At 40.2% G+C, this 27,169-nt stretch overlaps 1 protein-coding gene across 3 annotated transcripts in view; it reads left to right on the top strand.

Moving 5' to 3' along the window:
• The first annotated feature begins 3,140 nt into the window (after window positions 1-3,140).
• Window positions 3,141-27,169, top strand: part of st3gal3a (ST3 beta-galactoside alpha-2,3-sialyltransferase 3a) — a 56,237-nt gene continuing 32,208 nt past the window's right edge. Inside the window, exons 1-4 of one of the 3 annotated variants that reach the window (XM_039811620.1) lie at window positions 3,141-3,370; window positions 7,158-7,309; window positions 12,416-12,458; window positions 12,673-12,765. In XM_039811620.1, coding sequence (XP_039667554.1) covers window positions 7,195-7,309; window positions 12,416-12,458; window positions 12,673-12,765 — 251 coding nt within the window. In that variant the 5' untranslated portion in view covers window positions 3,141-3,370; window positions 7,158-7,194. The remainder of the gene's footprint in view (window positions 3,371-7,157; window positions 7,310-12,415; window positions 12,459-12,672; window positions 12,766-27,169) is intronic. The other 2 variants (XM_039811619.1, XM_039811618.1) reach the window with 2 other exon arrangements.

Genomic DNA, 27,169 nt, shown 5'->3' with positions numbered 1-27,169 from the left:
GGGGGAAGTTTTCAGAGTTTAGTAAATTGAAACAAATAAGACAGACTGAGACTAGAACCAAGTTGGGTTTTTGTATTTTATTAAGATATATTTGCAAATAGGAGCAACATGATTTCACAAAAGGCCGCAGCCCAGTGTGGAGTCAGTTTCTCAAATGAGTGAAAAGAACACCAGGCTTTTATGCATCTTCAGAGTGACAGCACACGCGCACTTGGATTATTATGACACTACAGTTTTTACAGGCAATCTGATACAAATGAAGACAATCAGAAAAAACACAAGAGACATCTCGGAGCCATTTCGCCTCCTCCTCCCGGTACGACTTTCACCCCCCCCCCCAGTTACATCTTAACTGGCATGGGAAAACTAGAGAGTTTTAGGGCGACCTTGTAGCCCCTATCTGTTCAGACAAACAGTGCTCACATCATGTTCCAGACTGGACGTCTCACAAAGTTAGAATCAAAATCTGCATGTGGGAATGAGAAACTCTTTCAGCATTTGTGAGAGAATTAAAGTAGAAATAAAACATAAAAATATAAGGAATTATGCTTAAATGTAATTTTTGCCATTACATTCCACCCTTTTGATTACAACCTAATCACAATACACAAATTACTTTAATGATTATATTTATTTTTACCAATAGCGTCTTCCATGTTTTTCCATTGTCAAAGGTGTGTGTGTGTGTGTGTGTATGTGTGTGTGTGTGTGTGTGTGTGTGTGTGTGTGTGTGTGTGTCACTGCCTTCCTCATCAGTTTTTGAACTCAGTCAAACAGAGGGACAGGTGTTGTTCTCTGTCTGAGGTTTTTTGCTTTTTCTTCGGGCAGTTACATACCCAATGTCCAAAGTCCTTGCAGTACCAACACTGGTCTGGTTCGTTGGGCTCATTATTTTGCCCACGGTACCCGCCTGGGCCTCTCTGGCTCGACCACGTCCTTCGTGGGAGCGGCCTTTTTGGGTCCGCGCTCCATATGTTGCCCACCAGCCTGTTGTAACATGCAGACAAACGCTTAAAACATGGTTTTCTCACGTACTCGTTGGTCTTTCCACCCGATGCAGGTGTGACTGATGTTGTCGGTCCTGTCCAATAGTTGAGTCCTTGTCCTCTTCGTCCCTCCGTTTCTCCAGCTCGTCTTCCTGGTTTTTAGAGAAAGCTCCGAACATGGGCTTTGGTTAGAACTGATGAGGAGGTTATTGGTGTATTTGTGTTTTTGCATTCTTTGCCTGCCTCTGTCTTAATTTTGTCTTTTTTCATTAGTTTTACCATTTTCAATTTGCCCGAATTTAAAGGAAACCAAAAATATATATATTTTGACCAATACGGCAGACACTCTAGATATTCTGAACCACCATTTACCATCTCATCCACCACGGGTCCCATAGGAGTGTGTGACCTGGATCTGCTCGATCCGTTACCCATCCTACTTACAATCGTCACTGTAAGGCCAGGTTTCTATCTTCCTACTTACAATCGTCACTGTAAGGCCAGGTTTCTATCTTATTTCGGAAAAACCCACGCACAAAAACACCTAACAGTTTCTGAAAAAACGTTTATTAGATTTACTTCAAAATCTAATTAGATTTGTCCCCCGAAAATCTATAAAACAAAGTCCCACCCGTGTGGATAGAGATCTGTGGCTCAGAATTACTGCTAGAATGATCACAAATGTAATTACCCAAATTTAAAGGACCACCCAAAATTTATACAAACAACCCCAAAATGGTTGTCCTATTTCAGTTTCCAACGTCAGTATTTGTTTCTGGAAGTTTACTACAAATTAGTTCAAATTACTCTTAATTCAATTTAAATTAGAGTTTGATCTTACCCTGCTGCGTGGAATTGCTTCCGTCTTAATAGATCAGTGTTGGGTCAGTAGAGCCCTCCGTGGTTTCTGATCCTCTCTCTCTGAATGCTTTTTGGGCGAGGTAGAGGCAAAGATCGTTTGATCTCGGATCGCAAGTCCGAGGAGTCTCTCCTATCCGAGCCCCGCACATGATTCCCATCCTCGTGATTTCACAAAAGGCCGCAGCCCAGTGTGGAGTCAGTTTCTCAAATGAGTGAACAGAACACCAGGCTTTTATGCAGCTTCAGAGTGACAGCACACACGCACTTGGCTTAGTATGACGCTACAGTTTTTACAGGCAATTTGATACACATGAAGACAATCAGAAAAAACACAAGAGACATCTCGGAGCCATTTCGCCTCCTCCTCCCGGTACGACTTTCCACCCCCCCAGTTACATCTTAACTGGCATGGGAAAACTAGAGAGTTTTAGGGCGACCTTGTAGCCCCTATCTGTTCAGACAAACAGTGCTCACATCATGTTCCAGACTGGACGTCTCACAAAGTTAGAATCAAAATCTGCATGTGGGAATGAGAAACTCTTTCAGCATTTGTGAGAAAATTTAAGTAGAAATAAAACATAAAAATATAAGGAATTATGCTTAAATGTAATTTTTGCCATTACAATAGGCTTACTGGACAATAGGTAATGTAGTCACTAAGGTAGCCCTCCACAGATACAGTTCATCCCAAAGGATTGACTGTTCCACATGTGTGTTTAACATTAAAACATGATTTATAAAAGCATGCCAACAATTATTAGGCTATATAAATAGCTTAGTATTCCATACAAAAAAGGTATCTAAAAATGCTTTAGGTTGCCCTAAAGTTATTGTAGGACCAGATGAATATGCAACTCAATTTTATACAATATATGTGGTAGGGGGTCCCCGATCCGTCTCTCTTTCAGTTAAGGGGTCCTTGGCTAAAAAAAAAAAAAATGTTGAAGACGCCTGGTCTAGACCGAGGGTTCGCATTGTGTTGCCTCCTCCCTGGTGGCTGATTAGGGTTAGGGGTTAGAGAGAGTATTCTGTGTGACAGGGGGATGCACTCTGTTGGGCTGAGTGAATGTAAAGTTAGGCCTACTTTAAGTTTTTGGTAGGCTATATCTGTGTACGAGCTGTACAAAGAAAACCAGTTGTAGCCTATGTCTTTTTTTTTTTTTCCTTTTGTGATTTAAAAATACTTCTCTGCATTCTATTTCAAGGCGTAGGCGTCATTAAAAAAAAATTGTCATTGAAGTTTGGCGTGACGTTCTCTCCGTACAGAGTTGGGCTTGGACCTATCGGGTTGCATCCCCAGTGAGACCGGACGGGGGGGGAGGGTCCACTGAGTCTTCCCCAATGGTCTTCCCCTCAGTTTTAGTCAGTGCCCTGTGTTGATATCATGCAGAGCTAGTTATGACTATTGGGATGTTTTCACATAACGCTAATGTCGACCAATGCATATCGGTAATTTGGTTGCCAACGGAAGCACCGACGGATTTGAAGTCAACTTGAAAAATAATGGTAACGTTATCCGTGCGGTAAGAGATTGTGAATGGCTTGGTTGCTAGCGTTGCCAGCCAGTCATGCGTATTGTCTATTTGTTATTGTATTATTCCAATGTTCCTGACATTCCTATTGTCATATTCATGTAGCTAGGGCCGCGCGTTTTGCATTCGCCACCACTAGCCAGCCTGAAGTAACGTTATCGGAGGCTATTACGGCAGCTAACGTTAACGCTAATAGGCTACCATTACTTTAGGGACAGCAGCCAACATAACCCTGCTTAATATAAGCTGTTAGCTGCTAGCTGCAATAATATCACCTTGTTTTTCACTGTTACGCTAACGTTGCATTCACTGTTAATTGTTTTTATTTTTTCAGTACACAGAGCCCGTCACATAAAAGTATCTACTCAATTTAAAGTTCAGTGTAAAATAAATTACCTGACCTAACGTTAGTGGTTAAGCACATTCCCACTGTCTCCACTTCTGTCCCCTTCGTTCTAAGTTTTTATCAGTGTGTTTATATTCATCGATATTAAAAATAACGACACATCCACTTTATAACGTTAATAGTCTACCGTAGGAATTGGTCATGGACGAACTGGTCTGACCACTTCAGCCTCTTAGAATTGTCAGGCATTCCTACACGTTTGCTTCTAGGAGGGGATTTCCTGATTTTGAAATGTAACTTTCCTACTGGGTATTCTGTCTAAAATCAATTACTTTCTGACCTAACCCCTTTCAATTTAAACTAATTTCTACATTTATTTATTTATGAGGGAGTGTGAGTTGGTTAACCAGAATGACCAACCATGTAGGTCCTCAATGTTGACCCATATTCAATTGGACACCCATCCCAGCTAAAGACACTTAAATTCTTCCCAAAAACAAAAACACAAGACTATGGTTAGGGTGATTATCGGAAAGCTACCAAACAAGGTAATCCACATTTTCAATACTTTTTGTCCAAAATAAAAATATATGCAGATTAGGTGATTGGTTGTCCTTAAACCATTTTTAAATGATGGCATAGGGTAGACACTTCTTTATATCTCTGGAAGTTTTCATGTCGAGCTTTCAGTTGAATAACAGCAGACCTGAGTATATGGTTGGTAGGTCATGTTTATTACAGGAATCTTTAATGTTTCCTATAATTTTCGGTTTCACCTCAAATATTACTTCCCTTGTCCCATTTGTTTGTCATCACATGACTGAAATTTTTTTTTTAAGTGACTAAATAAAGAAGCCTGTAAGTCAGAAAATGCGTAGTGCAAATCCATGTGAAGGTGTGAAGATATTTACTTTTTACACTTGTTTATTTTAAAGCCACTGGTCAAGGGCTCATTATACTACTGCAATTTGCTCAAAATACTAGCTCCACATTAACTGACCTGCCCCAAAGTAGAGCAGCTCCTCAGTTGAATGACTAGTCCAGTAGTTGTAAATGTTTTGCTACAGTTTCTGTCCACTTTACTTTTGGTAATTCATTTTCAAAGCATGCCATACAGTTTTACAACTTTGAATGTATTTTTTAACCGGTTCATTTTTTTTTTAAATATTTTTTTTTTATTTCAATGTAAGGATTTGTTTTTCTTTTGACTGACCAAAATACAGCAGCATGGTTTGCAAAGTGGTTATCTGTGTTGTAAAGTATAGAAGTGCCTTCCTTTAGTTCCGACATGTGAAAAAGGACCATTCCAGAGCTTTAACCCTTGTGTTGTCCTTCGGGTCCCAGTGACCCGAAGGACAACACAAGGATTATGTACTTCCATTTACTTTGTTGAGAATTGCTCTCTAAACAAGGGTTAATACAGCACCTTAGTTCTTGTTTGTACAGCATTTTGGTCAGCTTAAACTGTGTTTAAATGTGTTCTAGAAATAAACTTTACTTACTTACTTTAAAAGAAACCGGTTTTAGAGAGCAATTCTCAACAAAGTAAACGGAAGCACATAATCCTTGTGTTGTCCTTCGGGTCAATGGGACCCGAAGGACAACACAAGGGTTAAAGCTTCGGTCCCCCTACAACAGGAGTGTCAAACTCAATTTCACTAAGGGCCACACTGGAAAATGAGAATGACATCAAGGGCCAGACATGTATAGTTTATTGACATGCTTTTATTTAATCAAACGCAAATATCTTTGACTGTATTATTATTGCATGTCCTATATAATAATTTAATAATATAATTTATACTGTTTATTGATCCTCAGTGGGGAAATTAAAATTGACACTCTGTTTTGTTAGAAATCACTACACACAGGCATGCTCAGGACCTATTCATGCACAAATGGAGAGATGTCAGTGTGAGTGGGCTGCCAGTGCTGGACCAGCGCCCTGAGCGGTTGGGGGGGTATGGTGCCTTGCTCAGGAGGTGAACTGGTATCTCTCCAGCTACCAATCCACACTCTGTACTTTGGTCCGTCCGTACTGGGACTTGAACCAGCGACCCTACGGTTCCCAACCCAAGTCCCTACAGACTGAGCTACTGCCATTATAGAGTTTAGCAAATCAACCAAAACAATGAGTACATTTTTACAAGTAGGCCACACAGCCTCACACATTCCTGAGTCTCAAAGTCGGCAAATCAGCCATATTCTGCATTGAGTGTCGCATAATATCAGTTTGAAAAACCGTTTTTGATTTGGTGCACAACTAGAAAATCTGCAAAATCTATTGTGAACCTAAACAGATATGCGGGCCGGATCAAAATTTGCTAGGTGTCGGATTTGGCCCACGGGCCTTGAGTTTGACACATGTGCCCTACAGGTTGTCTCATTGAAACTACAGCTGCAGCTAAAAGTTACTTAGTGTTGTTTTAAAGGAACATGCTGACTTATTGGGACTTTGTCTTATTCCCCGTATCCCCCAGAGTTAGACGAGTCCCTTCTCATCGCCGTGTGTGTCGTAACTCAGTCTGACGCACCCACCGCTAGCTTAGCCTAGCACAGATCCTGGAGGTAACCGGCTCCATCTAGCCTACTGCTCCCAATAAGTGACACCAACATGTTCCTATTTACATGTTGTGATTTGTATAGTCACAGCGTGTACAAATAACAAGGTCACATGAGACACAGCCATCTACTAATTGTATACATAGTGGGAACTATATTCTCAGAAGGCGAAGCACTGCTACTTGGGCGTAGTGATTATTACTCCAACTCTGAGCAAACTCCAGGCGAACTCTCTGCTCCTCACCACGGGGCTTCTTAGGTGCTGTAAGCAAATCACTCCGCCCGAGTAGCAGTGCTAGAAGATAGCTGTGTCTCATGTGACCTTGTTATTTGTACACGCTGTGACTATACAAATCACAACTAAGAAAATGTTGGCGTTATTTTGTCACTTATTGGGAGCAGTAGGCTAGATGGAGCCGGTTACCTCCAGGATCTGTGCTAAGTGAGGCTAGCGGTGGGAGCGTCAGACAGTGTTACGACACGCACGGAGATGAGAAGGCTATGTATGGACTTATCTAACTCTGGGGGATACGGTGAATAAGACAAAGTCCCAATTAATAACAACTTCCCTAATTGGAAGTTACTGGAGCAGTATTAAGGAATTAATTACATAGCAACGAATACAAACTGCCACATTGCGTGCCTGGAGCCTTGAACTAATCCAGCCTTGAACAGAAGATCACAGAATAGGTATGACTTTGGTTCCAGGTCAGGTTACTTGGATCATCCTTGCGAAAACAGTCGAGGAATTTGATACTTCTGCTGACTGGCGTAGAGTCTCATGTGTTCAGCGTCTCTGGGGGATGGTATTAAATTATGACAAGCTGTGTATGAGTACAGGACTAACCCTTTTATCTCCTCTTCAATCAGGCACCAATAGGGGGTGTGCCATGTATGCTTGCCTGAGATGAGAATTAAACCCGGCCGCAACTTCCTGGTGGGCCTGTGCATCTTGCTGGCCCTGGGATGGCTCTACTACTGGTCATGGAGGATCAGCTCAGGACGCTGGGGCCACAATGCCTGTGAGTCTTCATCTAATAAGTGCTGGCATAATGTCATATATACAGTACAACCTTTTATTACAGTTTTTTCTCAATCACCTTGGCACATTTACTGAAACAAACTTACAATTTTAAAAACTTTAAGTACAATCCTCACACCACGTGGTACATTCAGCACATCACCCTATGTGACCTGCAAAAGGTGATTGCTCAATCAAAATAATTAACTCCTGTTTCAGATGTAAATAAATCCATCAATGAATAAATCATTGCTATCAAAACAAAAGGTTCCTTTATCATTGCTTAGACCAAGACAGTCAAAATGCAAAGACATCTTGTCAAATGACAGCGTGCTCTAAAAGTGTAATAGTTACCCTCTGTACCCTCAGTTGCTGACATTGCATATTTAGGCAGCTGAATAGTATCGATGTTAGCCATGGCACACACTAGGAAATATTGTACAAAATGTGCAAGAAAAAAGAAAATATGCTGCAAATGTATCAATCTCAAGGGTCATCAATCTCTCCTCTCTGTCTGGCCACAACATTTTATCGACCACACACCTGACATTCTCTCTCTCTCTCTCTCTCTCTCTCTCTTTCTCTTTCTGTCTGACCACTGCAGTTACTCTACTCACTGACCAAAGTAAGACAAAGAAACACGTGAATTTTGTTCACCCCCCCCCCCAACAACCTGCTTTCATATCCTCACCTGTCACCTGTTTGCGTTTGGTTGCTCTAAATTGTGAGAAAATTCAATTGTTCCCCATCTAGCCTAAGTCTATCCATCTGACAACTTTTACAACAATAGCACATAACTGTTATGTATCTAATATATGTGTGACAGGTTAGTGTGATTGTTGGTTGCTCTATTTTGCATGTAGGGGTTTACACAATGAACGTGTATAATTGCATTAGAGAATAATATGATTCAAGCAAATTAATGCAAACTATTTTGATATGCAAGGCTTACTCGGTGCATTTTGTGCCAAAGCAATGAGAAATGACTCTAGTCATTGAACAACTGACCAAGTGTTCATATAAACAGTTATATAGTTTGACAAAGTTTAAAACTGTAACTTATTTCAGTGACAAGTGGCAATTGGACCACAAGTGAGAGAACTTATCTTCTCTCTACTCAAGTCACTGAGTATGTTTACATGTCCACTAATATTCCACTATTACTCTGGATTTGACAACATCCTGAATTTCCAAATATAGCATTTTCCGAATAAGACGTGAGATATGCCGGTATTATTTGGGTTTTAGAAGCATTCTTTGGACATGTATAGAGCGCATTCAGAATGTGCGTCTCAATCAGAGCTTTCTTACGGTCAGCTCTGTGCGTTTCTGTGGTTGTAGGTAAAGATGCATGCCCCAAAAAGAACAGCCCACATTTCTGGTCGGAAGTAGAACCACACCTCCTTTTAAACCAAAGATTTGGATCATTTGGAACAGGTTTTCGGATATGCACAAACATCGCAACGCCGACCCTTTTCAAGAAGCTGGTTGAAGGAATGAAAGAGGGAGGCTGTGTTCGCCAACAAGTCCACCAATGGTGGAAAACGTATTCATATACATACAAATCCTGTTTACATGCAGCTGTGCGCATCTGTGTGACCAACACAAGTCTGCAGCTGTCCGAGCCCGTCTCCACCACATCCACCTGCAAGGTTGTCAGTCTTGTGTCTGCCTGGCAGACTCTGTGTGTAGAATGGGCGATTTAACCCGCCAGTCCTCAATGATAAAGTGGCATGTGTCATGTAACTTTCTGCTGTGAGCGCCGTCCAGCAGGCAGCCACCAACAGAAAAAAAAAGAGCTTAAAACGGGAACCATAATTTAATTTTGTGTGTGTGAACTATGAAAAATTGTGTAAATGATAAAATGTAAACGTTGGCAGAGGGTTTTTAATACCGTATTTTCTCTGAATTACATGTGTGAAAGGGGAAGGATGGATAAATAAATAATTTGTGGTTATTCAGACATAGATTCATGTTTATTTAAGTGTCTATTTATTAGTATGAAGAAGAAAGAAATCCAGTTTGCTAAGGAATTTTTCAGTTTGTTGAAGGGATGACAATTTTGTTCCTCTTTGGCACTTCTTCTTACCAGATGGGGGAGCCAGTCCATTTACTTAGAGACAGGATGTTTCATTAGTGGATTTAGTTTTCCTAGATTTTTCCTCCACACTGCCCCTTCACTGCTTTTAAAGAAGAAAAGCATTACATCCTACACACTACAATCCAGCAAGATTCAATTGCTGAACCTATTTTTACTTTTATTTTTTTGAATAATCTTTCGTTAGCTGCAACTAATGTTCTCTGAAAATGCACACACTTAGCAAATTACTTTTTTACCTCGGGCACATCACCATTTGCTAGCAATTTGGGAGATGATTGGATTGGATGTTTGTACACTGCTTGTTAGAGATGAAGACTTTACTCAAAGTTCATAAAAGGGTTGGTGGAGTTGAGCCTGGTGCTGAGCCTCTGCTACCCTGTGTCCAGGCTTGATTAGAAAATTGTGTGTTATGTAGAGCCAAGCAAATGCTTGTTATTTAGCGATCTCAAGCCTTTCTGTAAGTCTGTAACCTTTTGGCAGCCAGAAAAGAGAATGTGCCAGACACATTCAGCTGTAGATGTATCTTTTTACAAAAATGCCCCTCCTCATATTGTTGACAAAAAGGTGGCTTTCCTCTAGTGATGGCCAAATAAAGCTTTATGAAGCTTTGTGAACAATTTTATTTATTTTGTGTGATTCGGTAGGCTTTCAACCCTTTGTTGAACAGAGAGAGTCATCTAGTGGGCTCAGAAAATTTAAGAAAATGGTTCATAAAGCTTTGGCTATAACACTGTTACACTCTTATCAAACCCCCTCCCTGATAACGGTGTTATCAGGCCCCCCTTGATAATACTGTTACACTGTTATCAGACCCCCTGCCTGATAAGTCTTATCAGGCCCCCCTTGATAATACTGTTGCACTGTTATCAGACCCCCTGCCTGATAACAGTGTTATCAGGCCCCCCTTGATAATACTGTTGCACTGTTATCAGACCCCTTGCCTGATAACAGTGTTATCAGGCCCCCCTTGATAATACTGTTACACTGTTATCAGACCCCCTGCCTGATAATTGTGTTATCAGGCTTTCAAGTTCAACAAACTTGTCAAACTGAGTTTATATTGGGCAAAACCATAGATTATGTTCATGGCAATGCTCTTTAAAGTTCCAATTCCAAATTTAAAAAAATTAAATGAATGATGTTTTTTTTTTGGGATGGCAACTACAGCATGCATAAGGCATGGTTGGGGTTAGGTTAGCATTCAGTCCAGACTCTCAAACTCACATTTTATCTTTACATAAATGGCACTACCTGCCTGCATTGGCACTGAACATTATCATGTAGAATCTTCCAATATGAACAGAATTACTTTTGCAGACCGGATTTAATTAAATTACTTCAATGTCATACAAATAACTACAAACCCAATTCCAAAAAAGTTGGGACACTGTACAATTGTGAATAAAAACAGAATGCAATGATGTGGGAGTGTCAAATTTCTATATTTTATTCAGAATACAACATAGATGACATATCAAATGTTTAAACTGAGAAAATGTATCACTTTAAGGGGAAAATTAGTTGATTTTAAATTTCATGGCATCCACACATCTCAAAAAAGTTGGGACAAGGCAATGTAATAAGTAAATACCACTGTGTGGCATCCTCTCTTCTTTTTATAACAGACTGCAAACGTCTGGGGACTGAGGAGACAAGTTGCTCAAGTTTATGAATAGGAATGTTGTCCCATTCTTGTCTAATACAGGCTTCTAGTTGCTCAACTGTCTTAGGTCTTCTTTGTCGCACCTTCCTCTTTGTGATGCGCCAAATGTTTTCTATGGGTGAAAAAATCTGGACTGCAGGCTGGCCATTTCAGTACCCGGATCCTTCTTCTATGCAGCCATGACATTGTGATTGATGCAGTATGTGGTCTGGCATTGTCATGTTGGAAAATGCAAGGTCTTCCCTGAAAGAGACGACGTCTGGATGGGAGCATATGTTGTTCTAGAACTTGGATATAACTGTCAGCATTGATGGTGCCTTTCTGGATGTGTAGGGTGCCCATGCCACACGCACTCATGCAACCCCATACCATCAGAGATGCAGGCTTCTGAACTGAGCGCTGATAACAACTTGGGTTGTCCTTGTCCTCTTTAGTCCGGATGACATGGCGTCCCAGTTTTCCAAAATGAACTTCAAATTTTGATTCGTCTGACCACAGAACACTTTTCCACTTTGCCACAGTCCATTTTAAATGATCCTTGGCCCAGAGAAAACGCCTGCGCTTCTGGATCCTGTTTAGATATGGCTTCTTTTTTGACCTATAGAGTTTTAGCCGGCAACGGCAAATGGCACGGTGGATTGTGTTCACCGACAATGTTTTCTGGAAGTATTCCTGAGCCCATGTTGTGATTTACATTACAGTATCATTCCTGTATGTGATGCAGTGCGGTCTGAGGGCCCGAAGATCACGGGCATCCAGTATGGTTTTCCGGCCTTGACCCTTACGCACAGAGATTGTTCCAGATTCCCTGAATCTTTGGATGATATTATGCACTGTAGATGATGATAACTTCAAACTCTTTGCAATTTTTCTCTGAGAAACTCCTTTCTGATATTGCTCCACTATTTTTCGCCGCAGCATTGGGGGAATTGGTGATCCTCTGCCCATCTTGACTTCTGAGAGACACTGCCACTCTGAGAGGCTCTTTTTATACCCAATCATGTTGCCAATTGACATTAGTTGCAAATTGGTCCTCCAGCTGTTCCTTATCTGTACATTTAACTTTTCCGGCCTCTTATTGCTACCTGTCCCAACTTTTTTGGAATGTGTAGCTCTCATGACATCCAAAATGAGCCAATATTTGGCATGACATTACAAAATGTCTCACTTTCAACATTCAATATGTTATCTATATTCTATTGTGAATTAAATATAAGTTTATGAGATTAGTAAATTATTCCATTCCTTTTTTACTCACAATTTGTACAGTGTCCCAACTTTTTTGGAATCGTGTTTGTATGATATAGTATGTCATTATATTTACCTTATTTTTCTTTTTCTAGTGTATGACAATCAAGGGTTCCTTCTGAAGCTGGATGGTAGTCTGTGAGTATACATTTAACTATTTATACAAGTTTCACTTCCCACTCAGTGTCTAGGAACTAACCTGTGGGGTGCATTGGTGGCTTGTTGTATCAATGATGGCATAAGGTGCATGGGCCAGCATTAATGAGTTGTCCCTACTTTTATTTAGAGTATTTACTGTATACTATTATGTGATATTGAATCATTGCTTGACTTCATTCCTCCATGTCTTCAGGCCATTGGAGCTAATGCACAAATACGGCAATCTCAGCAAGGGAGCCTGTAAGCCTGGTTTTGCAGCTGCCAAGATGACAGCCATTTATCCAAAGTAAGAATACGTACATGCTATGAAAGTAAGCTTGTAGCATTTTAGACATCCATCATAATTGTTACATACATTGTAATTAGTTTGACCCTGGTGCAATCACTGTTCCATCCCATACCTGTTTTATTATTAGTGCTTGGGTTCTTCTAGAACATGATCACATTTCACGTTTGGTAACTTATTTAGTTTTCACAAACAGTTGAAGACAAGATTACAAAATGAGACTGGGTTGGTGTTATTACTGTGCCACCATGGTTGCTTTTTCCCAGAACGTTCTAAGTGACATATATGATTACAATAATTCCACCTTCTGAGTTTTATTTTTAGCTATACGGGTCTATAAGTGTCTGTTTTGCCTACTAATGCCATGGCTTACAATTTAATGGTAGGTACTCATCAAATTACTAGTGATGGCCAGGTGAACCTCAAGAAGCTTTGTGAACCACTTTATTTATTTTTTTGAGCCCACTAGATGGCGCTCTTGGTTTAAAGAAGAAGGCTCAAGGAATGGTAAATCAGTGTCAGAGCGCCATCTAGTGGGCTCAGAAAATAAAGAAAATGGTTCATGAAGCTTCATGAGGCTCCATTTGGCCGTCCCTACAAATTACACACCATGTTTTAAAGTAGTTCAGTAGGTAACTTTAATTAAAGCGCCCATATTATGCTCATTTTCAGGTTCATAATTGTATTTTAAGGTTGTACCAGAATAGGTTTACATGGTTTAATTTTCAAAAAACACCATATTTTTGTTGTACTGCACAGCTCTCTCTCACTGCTGCAGATCCTCTTTTCACCTGGGGTCTCATTATAAAACTGTGCGTAGGATCCTTATTATAAGGGTACGTGTGCCCAAAAGCCCAAATTGGCGTACGCCGAAAAAAAAGTCAGATTTATAAAACCTGTAAGCAATGTTCCCTTTATAAATCACAGATTGACTACAAGTGTGCGTACGTGGATCAGCCTCTTATCCCGCCCTGTACACGCCCATTTTTAACCATAAGTAGTCAATGTAAAGCACCTTGTGAATGCTGATAAGTATGTTAATGACCCTTGCAGTTTTTCTTTCGTTACACTGAATCATGTCAAATCATGACGACTGGCGGAGAAAAAAAACAAACAAAAAAACTCTCAGACGCTTGGGAATTGCTGCCAATTGAATTTATAATTTCGGCCTGTTGTCGCACAGTGTAGGGAAACCGGATCTATAGACTACCTTTATTAATAAAATCTTCCAAAACGGCAGGCATAAGGCCTACGGCACTCGGGGACAGCTTCGATATACCAGACGTATATAATAAGATTTAACAGAACTATATATTATATTATACGATTGCGCGATAGCTTGACGGCTGTATTTCCAGACTTTAACAATTGATGATATATGCACAGTTTTAAAGATAGATATTTAGTTATTTACACTGTGTTCTGCCTTCATCTAATGCTAGGGTATTTGATGATATCCTGTATTCCATGCAGTCGGGCCATTTCCTCCTCCTGCGCTCCGTAGCGGACAATGTGACGGCGAGACAGCGCTGATGAATATTAAGAACGACTTTTGATTTAAGATTTGAGTTGGAGGTGTTTATGGAACAATTATCACTCAGTTATCACTCAGTACAATCTTCATGATATGGTGCGAAGAAATGTGCGTGAGGCATTAATACTTAAACATATTAAGAGTAGCCTAATCGTTATTCCCACATGTACTTTCTGCAGTCTGACTTCAGTTCACCACCTCACCATCTGCGTCGCCAATTCCTATTTTGTCTCCAAAATGTGCGTACGCATGGGTCAGAGTTTGCGTGGAGGACCGCACATTCTCCCGTCAAGTTTGGTTTTTATAAATCACAACCTTTGCGTGGGAAGTGGCGTACACACATTTTCAGCCCCGTTTTGTATGTACGCAACGTTTATAAATGAGACCCCTGGTCTCTATTTCAGCTACAGAGTGAGACCTCTTTTCTTCTTCTGTACTATCTTTGATTGCACTCGCACATGCTCAGTAGCTCAGATCGTAGATCATGTCAGCTAGCTAGCTCTAGAGACAGTAAAAGACAGGCTGTTTCTCCAACTTCGGTCAGTTACAAGGCAACATTAGCTGGGAGACTTGTTAATGAGGGCACACATGTAAGTAGTTCTTTTGTAGATTGTGGTGAACTTGTGTGTGTTGTAGCAGTGCTTTGCTATTGAGAACGAGGCAGCATGCTAGCGTTAGCATTAGCGTTAGCATGCTAACGCTACGAGCTAACGGTTGCGGTTAGCCAGATCGTTTTGGCTTGTGACTTCACAAGCCGTGCCGATTTTGAACAGCTCACCCAGAGACTGAAGGAAGGCAGGACACATTCAGAAACCGTATCTCACTCAAAACGGCATGGATGGATTTTTTTCAAAGTTTGTATGCATGTGGAAGCACCAGAGACACAAAAGAACATCCCAAATCCCAGAAAAAGTGATTTGTTTCATAATATGGGCACTTTAAAAAAAGAAAACTCATATTTGCTGTTACTTTATCTTGACAGTAGCACATTAGACAGATAATCTGTGAAAACAATGTTCCTCTGCCTCCCCGAAAGGCATTTACAAGTTTCCACTGTGCCCGCAGATACAACCAATCAGAGCCGAGGATTCTCTAACGCAGTGTCAATCACTAGGCATTGCCGATCAAATATGAATCAAGATTCTGTTCCTGCATTGGCTATTTCTCGCCTCAGATATGTGTATGTAGTTCACTGTTTATCTGTAAAATAAGAGTCTGTGAACAAGTGGAGCCAAAACCAAGCACCGCCCACTGGCCGACTAGCCGGAGCAAAAACAAATGTCATCAGTAGTAACGTAACATGACTGACGAACTGTAGGTAGCGCTTTTTCAGTAGTCATCGCAGGTTATTTTAATGTATGATTTATGTGAGAGTAAAAACCGACATTTATAAAGCTGCACTTGCTTGTTTCAGGGGTGCAACAGAAAAGTAGAATATCTAAGGGAGTTTTATAGTTAATGTATTACTCTTCCTCTTGTTTTTTTTTTTTGTTTTTTTAGGAATGATTACTGTTATAACTCTGTTTCACTGTTTGATGTTAAATATTTACATAGTCTCATATCTTTTATATAACCATCTTAATCTATATGCTTTTAGTTGGCAGTTGCCTACCTTGCCCAATGTGCTTGTGGTGCTCTGGGGACCTAATTCACCTACAGCATGGTTAAAAACTAGCCTAAATCATGTATTCTCAGTCAAACAGTCCTATTTCATACGAAGCTCTCTGAGCTCAGAGTGGTATAGTAGAGGACAGATCCTGTTTCTGCCTCTGCATTATTAAAGACCGAAGAAGTCCCCACACCGTGAAAGCCCTTTTCCTTCTTGTGTTTTTAGCACTATGAGTCCGAAGATGCAGTGGTCTGAATGGGCCCATGTGTGGTGCAGAACTATTTTTGTCCTCTTGTGCTCTGCTGTTGTCCCAGTGCGTGAGAAAACCTCTGGCCGGTTCACTTACCCACTTACAGAGCAGCAGAGACACGCAACCCTCGAACCCACCAGGGCCTTGAGACAGCAGCGCTAATGAAGTGTGCTCACATAGTCCAGATTGAGACATGTTAAAATAACATGAGAGGATTTTCCTCAGGAGAAAAGAGTGGTAAAATGCCCAGGGCATCCTTGACCCATTTATTCTGCTTTCTTTGTTCAGCTGGTTGGACTGCTGCAGCTAACAGCAGGTGGTGTAGGTGAGAAGCTCCAAGGATGCATTCACACAGCCAGCCGTCAGACGGTCCAGCGAAAACGCAGGTCTTTCCATTCATTTTGAATGGAGGTAGTGTACTTGGCTGCGGCGGGGTTTGCCGCAGAGGGGATACGCAAAAAAACGCAGCAGGCCTGCGTAGGGGTGTCACTTATATCTGAAAGACCTGGGGTTTCTCTTTCTTTTTCTGTCCGTTGTGTCTTTAAGCAAACAAAATCCTTCATCCAGCACAAAAACGGTAAAATGCCACCAAAGGCAAAAGCAGAGGTGAAATCGGACGAAGAATATGTGTCACTCACACATGTAAATGAACTGATGCAGCAACAAAAGGAAATGTTTGTGGCGCTGCTTGAACAACAACATAACAACTTCAAAGGCTTTGTCAAATTGAATAGATCTCATTGAAGAAATCACAAATTCCACAGATTAAAACAAATATGGAGTGGGAGTAGGGCTGCAACGATTCTTCGAATAACTCGAATAATTCGATTACAAAAAATCCTCGAAGCAAAATTCTTTGCCTCGAAGCTTCGTTAAATCAATGTAATTAATGTTGTACGGCTCACTGTGTTTCCGCACGGAGGATTATTACTAGCGCACAAGAGGTTTGTGCTTCTGCGGACACAACACAAGCACAGACAGTATATAAACGAGACTGACGGCCCAGATTACAAATGAAGGAAGACGAAAATAGCGAGGGTCTAAGAGGAGAGACAGGCGAGAGAAAACGACAGAAAGTTTGGGATCATTTTAAGCTGCAAACATGCTGCTACATCACCTCTGTAACAAACATCCAGTGTACTCATCCATTCCACGGAGCCAACCCGACACAAGGTAGCTAGCGTCTGCTGCTCTCGTCTACCGCGCTGTTTACACAACTAGCCTACAGCATGCTACTCTGCTAATAGCGATGTTTTACACAACTAGCCTACAGCATGCTACTCTGCTAATAGCCAAGGTTTATACAACTAGCCTACAGCATGCTACTCTGCTAATAGCCATGTTTTACAAAGCTAAAACGAAAGCTGTCGGTTTGTAGTCTAACTACTTTTGCTTCTAATCTTTGGAAATGTAGCCACTGCCGGAGACAAACCGGCTCCTCTCCCCAGCATGGCTACTTAATATGCACGTGAATGACGTCATCATGCATTCTTTATTCTTTCACCTCACCATAGATATATCTATGCTCATCACTGTGTATTAGGCTTCTGAAAATGTGTCCCCCAGAACAGTGTAGTTGAGTAGCCCTGCTGTAAACCCTCTGGTTAGTGAACAGCTCTTTTGCATATCCAGTGTAAAGACCCAGAGGCAAGAAGGGAATGGGGTGAAAAATATTAACATTTGGGCCACCAAAAATGTACTATTGTAATGTATTTTTTTTTTAAGGGTCTTGGAATTTGTCAATAAAAAATGTTGATTTTTCTAAAAAAGGAAACCTGTCTTTTGTATATATACAAGCCACAGGTTTCCTTTTTTTTTTTTTAGTAAACAGCAATAATAAATATTTACTATTGCTGTTTACTAAGTATTTCTTACAAAGTATTTCTTATCCGATTACTCGATTAATCGATGGAATAATCGGTAGAATATTCGATTACTAAAATAATCGATAGCTGCAGCCCTAAGTGGGAGTATTTATTGATTTGAAAAAAGCATTTGACACCAAATTCATGATATTTGGTAATCATAAATCAATCAATCATGTACAGTTACAGATAGAGGGTGTTAATATAGAAAGAGTATATGAAATGAAATTTCTTGGAGTGATTATAGATGACAAGATTTGCTGGAAACCTCATTTAAAACATCCAAGCAAAACTGTCTAGAAGTATTGCAGTTTTGGCTAAAGCAAAGTACAGTTTAGACAACAAATCACTTCACATTTTGTATTGTTCAATGGTGTTACCGTATTTAAATTACTGTGTAGAGGTTTGGGGAAACACATATCACAATTCACTGAAATCGTTAATTATACTTCAAAAAAGAGCAATAAGAATAATTCACAACACTGGATATTTGGAACACACCAATTCACTATTTTTACAGTCTAAAGCATTAAAATTACTTGACCTAGTTGAATTTCAGAAAGGTGTAGTCATGTTCAAAGCGAGAAACAATTTATTGCCTGGCAACATACAGAAAATATTTTCTGAAAGAGAGGGGGGCTATGACTTGAGGGGAAAATCAAATTTTAAGATTCCTAGTTTTCGCACTACAAGGAAAAGTTTCTGTCTGTCAGCGGCACTAAATTGTGGAACACACTAAGTAATGAATTAAAGCAATGTCCAAACATATTCCAATTTAAAAAGATGTTCAAAGAAACTATATTCCAGAGGTACAGATAAATACAGTGTAATTAATTAATAATTTGGGCTTACATTGAACAATGTGTAGTATGTGTATAATTATTGTTTATAGGTAAATATATGAATTTCCATTAATTACAATTTTCTTATCTCTGTTGACTTATTATTATAACATTATTACTATATTAGTATAACTCATTTAATAGGAAAGAAAGGGTATAAAGGGGTAGGAGTACATAAGTTTTACTTCTTCCTACTCCTTTTTGAATGTGTAAATAGAGGTCTTTAAGTACAAGAAATTATGGAGTTTTATTTTTTTTTTAACTGTTCTTTTTTTTACATTACTATTTTCTTTGGATGTTGTATTGTATTTACATGTTCAAAATAAAAAGCTATAAATATTTAAAAAAAAAAAAAAAAAAAAAAAACAAACGATACCGAAAATCAGTAGTCAGTGCCAATACCAGTAAAATAACACGATTCTCAATTTTCTAAGATTCCATGTGAAACAAGAACTTCTTCATTAAAATATTTGAAAAATATCTAAATGTCATGACAAGACCTACAAAACGTGTGTAGTAGAGCATAGAACAACATAATAAAGTGCAATTAATGGTCCTAGTGCAACAACTAGTGTCCCCAGACATATTCCAGACTTCCAGGCATCTTTTCAAAAGGTACTGTGCAAAAATAACAGTGTAAAAACAAAACCGTGCTTCTAACAGTTGCGTGACCAGAGAAGTAACAAACCCCGGGTAAATACTGGAGATGTATTTAAAAGATGGAGACCGCTTAGAGCCCAAAAAGACGCAGAGTTGGCTAATTTCCTCCATGAACAGGTAAGCATTAGCTTCAGGCTAATTTATCACGGCTACAAGGGACGGGCATTTTATGTCTTCAACATTTGTGTACTCCCATTGAATTATATAGCTAGAGTACCCAAGTTGGTTACTCGCAAAAACAATGGAGACACAGCCAGTAACGTGATCCCAACTGGTTCTGTCCATGGATGTATTAAGAGTCCTGGCTAACGCCGGCATGCTAACCCTGCTAACTGCTAGCTAATGTTACCAGAGGACCAGGCAAGCAGTAGCTGACAACGGTGAGTTATTTGAAGCCAAGAGAGGGGGCTGTAAATCAGGAAGAGAGGACCGTGAGTTTGCAGTAAACATGCCGTTTTTTAGGTCTGGTAGAATCTATCTCTGTTGACTCTTGTTCATATTTTTCGAAAGATATGTCCCATGGACCAGTAGTAGAAGGGCGTGACTTTGGCTTGTTCGTGACCTCCTATTTCTGAATTTATCGACTGGAACACTCTGACTGCCCCCATCAGTTCCAGAAGAGGTGCAGCACCGTTGCTGCCAACACTGTCATCGGCGCTCACGGTGCTTACGGTGCTTCAAAAAAATGGGCATCGTCGGTGTTTTGTCATTTTAGAACCGAAAGGTATCCTTTGTAAGTAAGATAAGTAACCCCACGTCACGCTGCGGTGGCCAATCATGTAACCGGAGGTCAGACTTGTCAGTGTGTTTTGAGCTATGGTTTGAAGAGTGAGAGTCCCGTACAGGAAACGGGAAACATCACTGCCTCTATCGCTGCCACAAGAAAGTTTTAAAACACCAAACACAAGCACTGAACTGCCCGGGAGTTTGTGTAATAGCTGAATGTTTCCTGCAACAACAAAGCACTCGCTGTGTCTCGTTCATCTCTTTTCTTTCTCTCTCTCCTGTGAAACAAAGCTGCCTTCAAGTGTGGTCGGAAACGTCAGACTCTATAAACGAACCGACAGAAAACATATAATGTCTACTTGTGCTACATTGGGGGGTTAAAGAACACAACATGACGTCACACAAATGGGCTGTTGCGTTGACACTTGCATTTGGAAAAAAATGATTAAAGAACGTTGAAAAGTGACAAAAATGTTGTAAAAAAAAAAAGAAATTGGGGAAAAAACTTCAAATAAAGTGCAGAAGAAATCAACAAAGACATCGAAAAAATTGACAGAAACGTTGTATACACTTGAAAAACTGCGGGAAAAGTGACAAATGTCGAAAAGAAAGTGACAAAAACATCAGGAAAAGTGACAAAAGTCTCCCATAGTGACGACCAAAAAAAATTAAATTTTAATTTAAAATTTTGACCCAGAAAAATTTAAAGTTGCATGGTCGACAGGAAGACAACACAAGGGTTAAAAGAAATACAGTATCTGTATATATTACTGTATTCTTATCCTGTATGTTCACTTTCTTCCGTCTGTGGAGAACAGTAGAGAAGCAACAACAGATGAGATAATGTCTTTAAATAATCTGTTGTTGCTTCCGATCTTTGTGTCTGCTATCCCAGTCAGAAAAGCAAGATGCATCATTAGTAGCTGATTTCTTAACGGTGTTGGAAGTGTTTTTCATGTTTCTGTCAATTATTTTGTAGACCTTCCAACATTGACTGATTAGCAGCTGTTTTTTGTTACCAAATCACAGCTCATTTGCAGTTCATTATATGATACTACACATAAAGGAAACGAGCTGCCAAAACTGCACGGGTTGAATCGGTTAAAGAAACATTTTTCCTTCTGTGTCAGTTCTTCCACAGCAAGGTTTTATGTACATATTTCCTGTTGTAGGCTTCATTTTTCAAAATTGGACACATATTATATTAGCATTTTAAGCCAAATGTATTTTTTGTACAACTTTTCCAAGCAAAAACCATTAACTGGTTTTGATAAGAAGTTTTTCAGATATTTGTCTTTTCCGATTCATTTTTAAGTATTTTATCCCAAAGGGAGACTTTTTTTCATACATGTATAGTGTTTCAAAACATTGTGACTGGGGTTTCTCCTGTCAAAAACTCTTCAGCAGTTAACTTGTATTATTAATTCAACAATGGTATCAGGTATCGACAGATACACAAAGCGCAGGCATCTGTATCGGGACTGGAAAAAGTTGGATCGGTCCATCCCTAACATCTACACTACTTTGTTTTGGTTTGAAAACGAATACAGTGCCTTGCGAAAGTATTCGGCCCCCTTGAACGTTTCGACCTTTTGCCACATTTCAGGCCTCAAACATAAAGATATAAAACTGTAATTTTTTGTGAAGAATTAACAACAAGTGGGTCCCAGTTATGAAGTGGAACGAAATTCATTGGCTATTTCAAACTTTTTTAACAAATAAAAAACTGAAAAAGTGGGCGTGCAAAATTATTCAGCCCCTTTACTTTCAGTGCAGCAAACTCTCTCCAGAAGTTCAGTGAGGATCTCTGAATGATCCAATGTTGACCTAAATGACTAATGATGATAAATAGAATCCAGCTGTGTGTAATCAAGTCTCCGGGATAAATGCAAATGCCTGCTCTGTGATAGTCTCAGAGGTCCGTTTAAAGCGCAGAGAGCATCATGAAGAACAAGGAACACACCAGGCAGGTCCGAGATACTGTTGTGGAGAAGTTTAAAGCCGGATTTGGATACAAAAAGATTTCCCAAGCTTTAAACATCCCAAGGAGCACTGTGCAAGCGATAATATTGAAATGGAAGGAGTATCAGACCACTACAAATCTAACGGCGAAGCCCGGCCGTCCCTCTAAACTTTCCGCCCATACAATGAGAAGACTGATCAGAGATGCAGCCAAGAGGCCCATGATCACTCTGGATGAACTGCAGAGATCTACAGCTGAGGTGGTAGACTCTGTCCATAGGACAACAATCCGTCGTATACTGCACAAATCTGGCCTTTATGGAAGAGTGGCAAGAAGAAAGCCATTTCTTAAAGATATCCATAAAAAGTGTCGTTTAAAGTTTGCCAAAAGCCACCTGGGAGACACACCAAACATGTGGAAGAAGGTGCTGTGGTCAGATGAAACCAAAATCTAACTTTTTGGCAACAATGCAAAACGTTATGTTTGGCGTAAAAGCAACACAGCGCATCACCCTGAACACACCATCCCCACTGTCAAACATGGTGGTGGCAGCATCATGGTTTGGGCCTGCTTTTCTTCAGCAGGGACAGGGAAGATGGTTAAAATTGATGGGAAGATGGATGGAGCCAAATACAGGACCATTCTGGAAGAAAACCTGATGGAGTCTGCAAAAGACCTGAGACTGGGACGGAGATTTGTCTTCCAACAAGACAATGATCCAAAACATAAAGCAAAATCTACAATGGAATGGTTCACAAATAAACATATCCAGGTGTTAGAATGGCCAAGTCAAAGTCCAGACCTGAATCCAATCGAGAATCTGTGGAAAGAACTGAAAACTGCTGTTCACAAACGCTCTCCATCCAACCTCACTGAGCTCGAGCTGTTTTGCAAGGAGGAATGGGCAAAAATGTCAGTCTCTCGATGTGCAAAACTGATAGAGACATACCCCAAGCGACTTACAGCTGTAATCGGCAGCAAAAGGTGGCGCTACAAAGTATTAACTTAAGGGGGCTGAATAATTTTGCACGCCCTATATTTCAGTTTTTTATTTGTTTAAAAGGTTTGAAATATCCAATAAATTCCGTTCCACTTCATGATTGTGTCCCACTTGTTGTTGATTCTTCACAAAAAATTACAGTTTTATATCTTTATGTTTGAGGCCTGAAATGTGGCAAAAGGTCGAAAAGTTCAAGGGGGCCGAATACTTTCGCAAGGCACTGTATATCTTTTGCTACGTTTACGCCTCGCGTCCACACTACTCCGGCGTTTGCGAGCCCCTAAAACAGAGATTTGGAAATACTGCTGCTCCCGTTTTTGGTTCTAAAACTCTGGGGTTGCTTTGTAACCTGGCTCGTTCCTTTGGAAACGACGACACGCGTCAGTCAGTCTTATCAGTTCGGTAGCTTACATACCTTTCAGTAAAAGTTCCACCTCGTCCTCGGTCCGAACTAATACATTCCTACTCTTACTTTTCGCCATTGTTGTTCAACATTCAAAGTAGTTTCTGTGTTTTTAACGTATACATCCATGATTCTCAAGCGCCGAGTAACTTAAGACAATCTGATTCCTGTTTACGCCAATACATGCATGCGCAGTGTACGCGAATGGTCATGTGATATGCATTGTTAGACGTGTTAATATGGACGAACATTAGTTCTGCTGCTGGAGCTAAAACTCTTGTGTGGACGGACATCGTTTTTGTCTCAAAACGCCGCTTAAAAAAGGAAAACGTAGTAGTGTAGATGTAGCTTTAGTGGCGCTCCAGTATTCTAGGAAATTCAATTTAGCTTTCGTAATCCTTTGGTACAGTGTCCTCTTTATAAAAAAATTTTGTATTTAGTTTTCATTTTCTCATATTTGTTTCTGACCATTGTCAGATTTTCGCTTCTATATTTTACATCAGTTAGACTAAACTCTTTTGTCACATGGGATTTGGAAGTCTGAGGACAATTAATGGCATTAATGTCTGTTTTGTAATCTCTCACCCTGGGGGTCTTGGCACAGTGCAAAAGACACATGTACGTACGTGTCCAGTTGTGCTATAAGAAGCTCAACTGTGAAGGCATTTATTAAGGCCTAATCCCCCAAAATGGAGACAGATGTGAAGATTAAATCGAGCATAACTGGTTTAATGCTGTGAAACAACAAACTAACAGAATACGCTTAACTGTAATTTTTGTTCTACATGCAATGTTGAGCACATCATTATAAGTGAGCTATTGGTGGTAACCAGCCAGTTGGACTATGTTCATGTAGAGTAAATTATCATCTTATTTTATCCTATTATACTGTTTACATACCTCTTCATACCCTTATTGTTGCTGCTAGTGTATACATCTTTATAAAAGGATAATGGTTTAAAGTGTAACCCTGTTGCAGATTACATCACGTTATTGAATACTTAACAGCTTTTCAGAACATACCCAAAAAAATGCTTGCTTTTAACATTTAAATGTTTTTTGACTTAACGTGCAGCCAAGGACCACTGGAACCAACCAGACTTTTTAAAAACATTCAGTGCTCAGCCCAGACCTGTTTAATACAGTCTCTGGCCCAGACCTGGGGCTGGATGGGATTTTTTTTTTTCTCATTTATGGCAGCTATATGCACTCATTTTTATGACATTTGATAATAGAATGCCTTAAAATCTGTACATGATGTGAGAAAAACATGATAGTTGTCACAACTTCAGGAAGGCAGACCAGAGCCGCAGAAGGGTTTGTCGGGACTTTGCCTGGAACGCTACCAAGTCGTGATTCGTGACTTGAAATCGTAAGTTACGGGCTAAAAATTGTGTCTGGAACGCAGCATAAATACACAAGGTAACGAGGATCGTAACGAGGGACAGGTGGCATGAGGGCTGATGAACAGGTGGAACACATCAAGGCGGGGCAGACAATCGAAAAGGCGGGAAAACACAAGGCAGGAAGCAAAACAAGAAATGACACAGTAGCTGTGTTGGAAACTATCACGGAACTAGTGAACTATATAGTGTTTTTACCATTTTGTAGTGGTCTTCAAATTCTCCAGGGCTTATTTCATTCACTATATAATCCACTATAAAATACCCACAATGCACAGCTAATTTGAGTGTATGTACGATGTAACCTACAATTTACCCCCATGTACCACAATGCAACGTGGCCGTGTTTTCCCGGAGGAGAAGAAGAAGCAGAAGAACTCTCAGAAACTGAAAAGAAAAAATGGAGCAGGCTTTCGTTTCCGAACAGTGGAAATGTAACCTGCAACATACAGTATATATAATATACAACCTTTAACTGCTCCATTTGTTTCAGGGACGTATTAGAAGTATTTTTGTTTGGGTTTGTTTACATGATGCTGGGCGGGCCCGCCTCCGTCACACACGTAACCGGCGCATCTGCTAACGCAACAATACTTTCAGCAAGTGTCCCAAATCTCGTTTGGTCGTACCTTATATAGTTGACTATTTCAACATGGCATCATGACTTTGCGTAAACCTACACGCCACTTGTTATCTGTGCGCATTTTGAGCTATCCACGTGTATGTCTACGCTGTGCGGGTGTAAACGTACCACGTGGCGTCACGAGAACGTGCTGCACTATCGCGAGAACAACGTCCCACGCGTGTGTAAAAAAAAAAAAAAGGTTGGGTCTAGGAAAAGAACATTGGGAAAGGCTTTAGTAACACGAAAAAATGACAAAAACACGACGGTGACCAATGTCACACGCTTAGGATAACATTGGGGAAGGCTTAAAAATAACAAAAAAATGGTTGAAAAAGCCTGGGTGAAAGTCCTGTGTTTTACTCATCAGCCACCCCAACCAACCTCCCTCCGCAGATTTACGTCCTTTCATACTACTCGCTACGGCGAAAATTCACACATAATGTAGGTCAATGGCGGCCGAACGGTGTCGATAAACACGCTAAAAAGCGATTATTGCGTCTTGATAACACGCCAAAATGGCATACAAATTGGCGTGTCATACATACGCCACTTTACATTTGAATAAAAATTTACTTTTGCCATTTTTATGTTGATAGCTGCATCAGCCTCAAAAGCCCATTATCTGGCTATACTTTGTTGAACACATCACAAAAGTCTTTTCCCAGGCTGTGTGCAAATCAGGTTTTGCAGCTTCTTCCACCAGCCCAACATCCAAAATGTGCAAATGTTAGTAGCGTTGTTTCACCTAAGATTTAAAGTTCCTCTATAAAGTGTGTTCGTTAAGGAGGGATAAGGGCTCCAGCAGAATCCTTGTTACTGCTAAGATTCTTTATCCCTAATGACTAGTATTCCCTGGGGACCTCTAGTAATTTGTAAGTTTCAGACGGAGGTCGTCTGTGATCTTAATCTCGTGCGAATCTGCCATGTCTCTAATTTGTCAAGTAAAAATTCTACTGCAAATGACCTACCATATTTTTCCAAACAAAGGTTGTGTGATAATACTAGTCCTGTGTGAATCAGCATCTTTGTTATTTCAGGGTTGTATTGGCTTTGTAATTATAAATGAAAGTTTTGACAGAGCCTTGACATCATATGTGGATGGATAATTTCAGTAAAATACAGACTTTGCTTATCTTCTGCGGATGCGCCACTAGAGACACAGACATGGGGTGGGTTTAATTTTAAATCATATCAGGTCCCCTCATACTTGTCCCATGCGATTAGGGCTTTTGAGTCTTTTCTGCCAACATCAGTGTGAAAATATCGCTTTACACAGCTCTGGGGCGAGAAGCTGAAGATACAAGCTGCTGTTCATTTGGTGCCATGAAGACATGCCCATGTTAGAATACGTTTTTGTTCTTATTCTTTTTTGTTTTAACCAATGTTACCTCTGTACATGGCTTAGCTAGTTCATGTTGCAGTAGTGTCCGGCCACATCGGGACATAACTCTTGTCACTGGTTCAGTTCCCAGAGCACCAGGATGAATCTTGAAAGGGAGGTGAATGGGCCATGCTTGCCTGCTT

This window comes from Perca fluviatilis, chromosome 9 (assembly GCF_010015445.1).
Source record: "Perca fluviatilis chromosome 9, GENO_Pfluv_1.0, whole genome shotgun sequence".
Classification (NCBI taxonomy): Eukaryota; Metazoa; Chordata; class Actinopteri; order Perciformes; family Percidae; genus Perca; species Perca fluviatilis.
This window is presented reverse-complemented; position numbering and strand designations above follow the sequence as displayed.